General features: G+C 38.3%; 1 protein-coding gene across 2 annotated transcripts in view; it reads left to right on the forward strand.

The window, feature by feature from the left end:
• Positions 1-8,207, forward strand: part of MTPAP (mitochondrial poly(A) polymerase) — a 36,505-nt gene that overhangs the window by 5,785 nt on the left and 22,513 nt on the right. For both annotated transcript variants that reach the window (XM_004386253.2, XM_023740600.1), the window contains exons 2-3: positions 5,637-5,809; positions 6,275-6,502. In XM_004386253.2, coding sequence (XP_004386310.1) covers positions 5,637-5,809; positions 6,275-6,502 — 401 coding nt within the window. The remainder of the gene's footprint in view (positions 1-5,636; positions 5,810-6,274; positions 6,503-8,207) is intronic.

Consider the following 8,207-nt stretch of genomic DNA (forward strand, 5'->3'; position numbering starts at 1 on the left):
TATTCTGTTATAATCCTTTTTATTTCAGTTGGGTCTGTTGTAATGTCCCCCATTTCATTTCTTATTTGTGTTATTTGTGTCCTCTCCTGTTTTTCTTTTGTCAGTCTGGTGAGTGGTTTGTCGATTTTGTTGATTCTTTGAAAGAACCAACTTGTGGTTTTGTTAATTCTTTCTCTTGTTTTTCTGTTCTCTATTTCATTTATTTCTGCTCTGATCTTTGCTATTTCCTTTCTTCTGGTGGTTGTGGGGTTTTTTTTTGTTTTTTTTTTTTTTTTTGCTGTTCTCTATTTGTTTGAGTTCTGTAGTTAATGGTTTGATTTTCTCCTCTTTTTTGATGTGTGCATCTATTGCTATAAATTGTCCTTTGAGCACTGCCTTTGCTGTGTCCCAAAGGTTTTGGTATGATGTGTTTTCATTCTAGGAATTTTTTGACTCTGTCTCTGATTTCCTTTGTTACCCAGTGGTTTGTGAGCAGGGTATTATTCAGTTTCCATGTAATTGATTGTTTTTCCTTGCTCTTCCTGTCATTAATTTCTGCCTTGATGGCATTATGGTAAGAGAAGATACTTCGTATTATCTCAGTGTTTTGGATTTTGTTGAGGGTTGTTCTGTGGCCTAAGATGTGGTCTTTTCTGGAGAACATTCCATGTGTGTTGGAAAAGAATGTGTACTTTGCAGCTGTTGGGAACCCAACTAATTTTTGTGTGTCAGTCTTATAGCCTGCCACATTACTGAATCCTTCTGTTCCAGTAACTTTCTTGTGGAGTCTCTGGGATTTTCTGTGTATGAAATCGTGTCATCTACAAATAAGGATAGTTTTACTGCTTCCTTTCCAGTTTGGATACCTTTTATTTTGCCTTCTTGCCTTATTGCTCTAGCCAGGACGTCCAGTAAAATATTGAATAAGAGTGGTGATAAAGGGCATCCTTGTCTTATTCCCGTTCTCAAGGGGAATGCTCTCAATCATTCTCCATTGAGAATAATGTTGGCCGTTTGTCTTGCATATATGCACTTAATTATGTTGAGTAATTTCCCTTCTTTTCCTGTTTTGCTGAGAGTTTTTATCAGGAGTGGGTGTTGGACTTTGTCGAATGCCTTTTCTGCATTGATTGAGATGATCATGTGATTCTTTTCCTTTGTTTTATTTATGTGGTGAATCACATTGAATGATTTTCTAATGTTGAACCGTCCTCGCTTCCCTGGTATAAATGACACTTGATCATGATGTGTTATTTTTTTTTGATATGCTATTGAATGCTGTTGGCCAGAATTTTGTCAAGAATTTTTGTGCCTGTATTCATGAGGGATAAGCCAACAAAGCCATCACCATCAAGTTGATTCTGTCTCAGTGACCCTGTAAGGACAGAGTAGAACTACCCCTTAGGGTTTCCAAGGTTGTAAATCCTTACGGAAGCAGACTGCCACATCTTTCTCCCTCAGAGTGGCTGGTGGGTTCGAACTGCCAACCTTTTGGTTAGGAGCCAAGTGCTTTAACCACTGCGCTAGCAGGGCTTCTCTGTAATTTTCTTTTTTAGTGGTGCCTTTGCCTGGTTTTGTTATCAGAATTACGCTGGCTTATAGAATGAATTAGGGTGTATTCCTTCCTTTTTTATATGCTGGAATAGTTTGAGTAGAATTGGTGTCAACTCTTTTCTGAATGTTTGGTAGAAAGGTCCAGTGAAGCCATCTGGGCTCTGGCTTTTTTTGTTGTTGTGAGTTTTTTTTTTTTTTTTTAATCTTCAATTTCTTCTTTTGTTATATCTGTTCACATTATCTACCTCTATTGTAATTTCACCCATCTCATTTCTTATTTCGGTTATTTGCATCTTCTCATTTTTTTCTGGAAAGAATTATTATTACTCCCCTTTACAAACGAGGAACAGGCTAGTCCAAGCTCACCCAGCTCTTCAGTGGCAAAGATAAGAATAAAACCCAGGTCTTCTGATTCTAAGGCAATACCCTTCCCGCTTACTATAGTTCTTGTTTTGTATTGTTTTTGGAGGAAATGCGTTTGACTGTGGGGCATAACAAGTAACAAAAATAACAGGTATAAGGGTAATTACACCTTATACACAATTATAATTCTATAATTGGAAGGAACTTGAAAAATATCCAATGGAGATTTTCACTCAGTGTGAGAACTCATTGTCAGAACATTCCCAGTAATAATTTCGAGTAACAAGGAGCATACTATCTCATAAATTAGCCTGTCCTATTTTCGGTCGGGCTCTGATTGCTGGGAAATGTTTATAACGAGGTAAAATCCTGTTTCATCTGTTGGTCTCAGTTTTCCCATAGCTTTCGTATGAGAGTTCTTTAGTTTGCTGTAGTAGAAAAAGAGCTCTGATTTAAGAATAAGAGCATATCGTGTATTATTCAGGACTCTGTAAGATGCAGATGACAGAACCTGAACTCAAATTCAAATTAGCTTAAGTGGAAAGGGGGTTTGTATGGCGCCATGTAACCAAACCCCAGAAAGACAATCGTTCTGCCTTAGGGTCAGCCAGATTGCTGTGCCTAGGACGAAGAATTGTTGCTTTCCTCGGCTGCTGTTTGACAGCCTCATTGTCTCAGGTTTCTCTCTACCCTGGAGGTGGGTGTGGTTGGGGTGGGGGAGAACGTGGCCACTCGCAGATTTATGTGCACGTGCTTACAGGTTTCTCCAAGGAGGTGAAGAGTATAATTCTTTACCTGAATTTAAAAAATTCCAGAGAAGCACTTTTGATCACATGCCTACCCTTTGGACAAGACGATATAGTGTTCAAACTGATGTCATGTCTACATCATCCTTAACTCCTGCTGCTGCTCAACCAGACCTGTCAATGCTTTATTACTTCTCCCATCTTCTCAAACATGTTGCTTCATTTTTTATCAATTTTTCTATCTCAATGTAGAACTCAGTCTCTTCTCTAACAGTTCAGCTGCAGGTATGTACTTGCATAAGTGTGCAAAAATATTGTATATAGATGACATTGCAGTGTTGTTTGTAGTAGTGGAAAACTCAGCCACCTAAATAGATACCAGTTGGGGATTGGCTCAGTAAACTATACTAAACGCATAAACAAGAATACTTACACAGTTGTTAAAAGAAAGGAGGTAAGTATCGACTCACATGGAAAGATGTCTCTAATATATAAAAATTTTTAAAAAACATGTTGCAGGCTAGAATATATAGTATGATTTTAATCATTTCATTTGTATAAAAGATGTTTATGTATGGAGAGATGCATACATGTTTATATGTGCCCTGAAAATATCCGGAAAGGTAAGCACCAAACTTAGTGGTTGGCTGTTATTAGGAGAAGAGGCCTGGGTGGGGGATTTATACTTTTACCTTATAAAATTTTATACTGTTTGACTTTAGTTTTACAATAAGCAGTTAGATATCAGGCTAGACTCAGAGTCAAACATCAGTCAAGAATACGTAGGTGGTAATTACAACTGTCTCCTTGAGTTGGGGGCCTAAGATGACAGCTGAGGACGACAGTTACAATTGTAAAAGTGGGTGAGGTGGTCCAGGCTGAACCTGTAGCAGAGGAGAAGGGAACAGGGACCGACTGGAAGGAGGTCTGTCCGTAGACGGAGAGCAGAGTGAATGAGAATAGCTCCTGTCCTCAGTACGGAAGTAGGGTATGTTAAATACAGACAACACAATGAATTGATCCTTGCAGAGCTGTTAGAAGTAGGGCAATACAGAGGTGAGAGAGACTAATTCATTCTTAGAAAGTCGGAAGTCTTCACAGACCTGAGCAAGATTTGGAGGATTGACAGGAAAGAAAGTGGAAAGTGAGCTTCCAGCCAGAGGGCGGAAGGCGTAGAAAGTTCACAGGTGTGTGGTAGTTTCATGTGTAAAGTATGTGAGTGAAACGTGCAGGAGAAGGAAATGGTGGAATTTTGACACTGAAGGGGGAGGTAGGACCAGATGACCAAAGTTATACCCATGCTATGGAGTTTAGACGTGATCTTGAAGGCAGTGGGGAAGCTGTTGAAGGGTTGTCAACAGGGAAGTCAAAGAATATGACCTTTTTGTTTTTTAAAAAGACAATTTTCTAAGTATCCCTTTGGCAAGCAGTGTAGAGAATGGCTTGAGAAAGACAAGACTGGAGTGAATGAGACCGGTTGCGGAGCTGGACTGTTTCAGTGATGGTAGTCCTAAAACAAGAGTCTGAAGGTAAAGGATTGGCGTCAGGGATGGAGAAGACAGCACACATTTAAGAGAGGTAGTTTCGGTATCTAGAATAGCCAGCCTAGAAAATATGCTCCATACGTGTTTGATCAGTTGTTAAAAATGTTGCCTAGGTCAGAGCCAGAGTGCTCTGGCACTCCGTTAGAGACTCAGAGACTCGCCTCTAGGTTGATACTGCAGGGCAGACTTTAGTTCAGCCAGCTCCTGCTGTTACCACCCCCATCTCTCTTCTTTTGTTCCTGAGGATGTCTAGGAGTTCGCAGAAATCAAGATACACTGTATTTGGAGTATTTCCTGGTTCCATCAGTTTTATAACCTTTTGAAAGAAAACAAGGCTGAAAGCCTCTGCTGATTTCTGTAAACATTTTCTATTCGATTTAATCTCTTTGGAATTTTGCTGAGGGTATGACTGTCAGACTTGCTAGTTTATGATTTCTAAAATCTTCCATTTTAGAATTTTAAAATTTGGACTGAGCTCTTTAACCTACCTAGCTAGAAGCTAAGTATCTTGGGGGAAGAATTAGTTGCTAAAAGTCAATGTTTGGCTTTAATTATGCTCTTAGAGCTTGAATGATTTTATTTTTCACCTTATATTTAGTTAACTATTTCCTTTGTGGAGCCCTGGTGGCACAGTGGTTAAGAGCTCAGCTGCTAACCAGAAGGTCGGCAGTTCAAATCCACCACCTTGGAAACCCTATGGGGTAGTTTTACTCCGACCTATAGGGTTGCTATGAGCTGGAATCGATTCGATGGCAGCAGGCTTTATCTCCTGTGTGGCTGTGGATTGTTAAAGTTTAACTCTTGACTGTCATAGCACTTTTTATCATTCCCTGTGATTGTAAAACTCTAACCCCTGGAGTGGCTAAAGGAAAATAAAATTACCGTCTATTTTCTTAGTAAAGTTATCATGACCTCTTTATGGGCAGCGACTAGGTTTTCAGTTCTTTGATTTCCCTTTAGTATAGCACACATTATAATTGGTAACCCGTTAATTGAGCCAGATCAAGGCCTTTTACAAAGAGAAACTCCTATAACTTACTCTAATACTTTAAACTTCTAAACTCATTGTCTAATTACACTTAGGTTTGCAATAATTTCTTTAAGCCTTTGGAATATTACAGTTTGCACAGGTTTTGCGTGCGTGTTTGTGGAAGTGTTAAATGAGTATTTTTGTTTTCTGGTTTTACTTTTAGAAGTTTGGTGGCGGTCTCTGTTTTTAGTACTATGTGTAGTGTGCAGTAAATCAGAACAAAAAAGTGGACGTTTGTGGTGATAGTCGCAGGAGAATGGTAACAAAAACTGTAGAGCTTAACCCTTATAGAAGAAGAAAAGAAGGAAGATAACGTTAGGGTGGAGTTGGTTTCGGTCATACATGAAATCTTCATGTGCGCTGTCAGAACATGCTGTACGTTTCCTACGTGTGTGATGGCAGTGTTTCTTTCATTGACAGGCTCTGAAGACAGCGTTCTCCAAAAGAGATTCTCTGAGGTGCAGAAAGAAAGACGAGAAGAGGCACAACGGACTGTTTTAATAAGTTGCCCAAATAAAATCAGTGAGAAAAAGTTTCTCAAATATCTATCCCAACATGGCCCTATTAATAATCATTTCTTCTATGAAAGCTTTGTAAGTATTTGAAAAACAATCTAACTTAACATTCATGCTTTTGAAGGATAAAGGTCCCTATTAGTCACTTTTGTTCTGTTGCCTCTTTGCAATGTGGAAAGGTTAGACTTTCTTTGGATATCCTACATCTTTACTTAGGTAAATTTCTTTAGTGAGTTTTTTTTGACATGAGAATAGAAATCCTCATAGCAGTACTACAGAATTGTAAGTAATTTCTAACTGACTACTTTGGAGAGTCCCATTGTCTTAGAGACAAAGGGGATTTTCGTTTTGCCTTTTATCGTAATTCTCTGCTTCAGCGTTCTTTTCAGCTTCTCTTGACTAATATCTCTTTATAGTGTTTTTTTCTGAATCTACTTAATATTTTTTTTAGAATTATGGTAATTGTTCTGAGATAGGAACTAAAACGCTGTCTCCGATGTGACATGAAATGTGTTCTGCTTTCTCCTCCTGTTCCTGGCGTAGGGTCTCCACGCCGTCGTAGAATTCCGCCAGAAGGGAAGTGTAGCTTCACTGCAGGATGCCGCCTGTACTCCAAGCCTGGGCACGGAGGCTGCAGTTCCCTTCAGATCGCGTTTCTTCAGCGTCAAGTTGAAGAATCCATCAACTTCTGAAAAGTCTTCTGTACAGCGTAGCAGTCAGTCACCTCCTTCCAGCAAGAAGCTTTTCGAATTACTTTGTTATGCAGAAAGTGTAAGTTTATAGTTATCATTCTCCAACCTTTCAAATGTGTGTGCACCTGTGTATACATTCTGTTCTGACTCATGGCGACCCCATGTGTTGCGGAGTACACCTGCTGCGTAGGGTTTTGTTGGCTGTAATCTTTACGGGAACAGATCTCGAGGCCTGCCTTCCACAGCGCTGCTGGGTGGGTTCAAACCACCAACCTTTAGGCTAGTAGTTGAGTGCAAACCATTTGTGGCACCCAAGAACTTTGTGTATTTATACACACATACATATACACATACACACATATATGTTGTTATTTTATATAGAAGTTCTTATTAAAATATTCAAACAGTTCAGAATACGTTGTGTGAAAACTGTGAGTCATCCTTCCCCACCACCCGCATTTGTATCCCTCAGAGGTAACTGTATGCTTCCAAAGTTTTTGGCCTTTGAACTATTCAGGTTTTCTTTCTCTTTTCAGTGTGTTTACGTGGTATTCTTGTGTACGTTTTAAAATACCTATTACTGGCTCTATCTCCTTTCTCTGTCCTAATACTGTTGGTATTTGTCTTGACTTTCTTGCTCGGACTTGTCAAAAATTTAGCCCTTTCACAGAATCAGTTCAAGTTTTATGTATCCAAATACTCTTTTGGTTTGATTTCTGATTTTTAGAATTTCTGCTACTTGTCTCATATTTCTTTTCCTTTTATTTGTTATTTTTCTTGAGCGCTTAGTTCAATTATTTTCATTGTTGTTTTCAAATAAGAATGTTTGAGGCTATGTGATTTTACTTTAAATACTCTATTGTACAATTTGAACATGGGATCTTAATATCAATCTTCTGGGAATATACAGGATTGTTATTCTAAGGAACTGAGATCTTGGGCCTTGGTTACTTGGATCATTATTGCTAATGTGTCGTAACCTTTAACAGGTTGTTTTTTGTTTCCCACTTAGTTTAAAACATGTAGTTTTGTGGTTGTTTTGACCTCTTCTTTTGAAACACTTCACTGTTTTCATTTTCTAAAACAATACTTTATACTCATTGTTTAAGAAAAGTGGAAATTTTAATTCTAACCAACTTTTGTTTTGCTAGTGTTATTCCTTAGTGTTTTTTTAAAAAATTTATTTTATTTTTGTTGCTGTTGGGAATATACACAGCAGAACATACACTAATTCAGCAATTTCTACGTGTACAGTTTGCTGACAGTTGATTACATTCTTCAAGATGTGCAGCCATTCTCACCCTCCTTTTCCAAATTGTTGCTCCTCCATTAACATAAACTCATTGCCCCCTCAGTGTCCTGTCTCATCTTTCCAGTTGCTGTTGTCAGTTTGATCTCTAGTAGATAGATCTTAAAAGGGCACAATGCTCAAGGCAGACATTCTTTACTGGTTAAGCTAAACTATTATTTGGTTTTTTAAATTTTTTTATTTTTATTGTACTTCAGGTAAAGGCTTACAGAACAAATAGTTTCTCATGAAGCAGTAGTACACATATTGTTTTATGACATTGGTTAACAACCCCACAACATGTCAACCCTCTGACTTCTCAACCTTTTTTATTTTTTGGTAAAAATACACATAGCCAAAGATACACCATTTCAAAAATGTCTACATGCGCAGTTCAGTGACAGTGACTACGCTCTTCCAATTGTGCTGCTATTCTCACTTAAGATGAAGGCTTACAGAACAAAATAGTTTCTCATTTAACAGTTACTACACATGT

This window comes from Trichechus manatus, unplaced genomic scaffold (genome assembly GCF_000243295.1).
Source record: "Trichechus manatus latirostris isolate Lorelei unplaced genomic scaffold, TriManLat1.0 scaffold00160, whole genome shotgun sequence".
Lineage (NCBI taxonomy): Eukaryota > Metazoa > Chordata > Mammalia > Sirenia > Trichechidae > Trichechus > Trichechus manatus.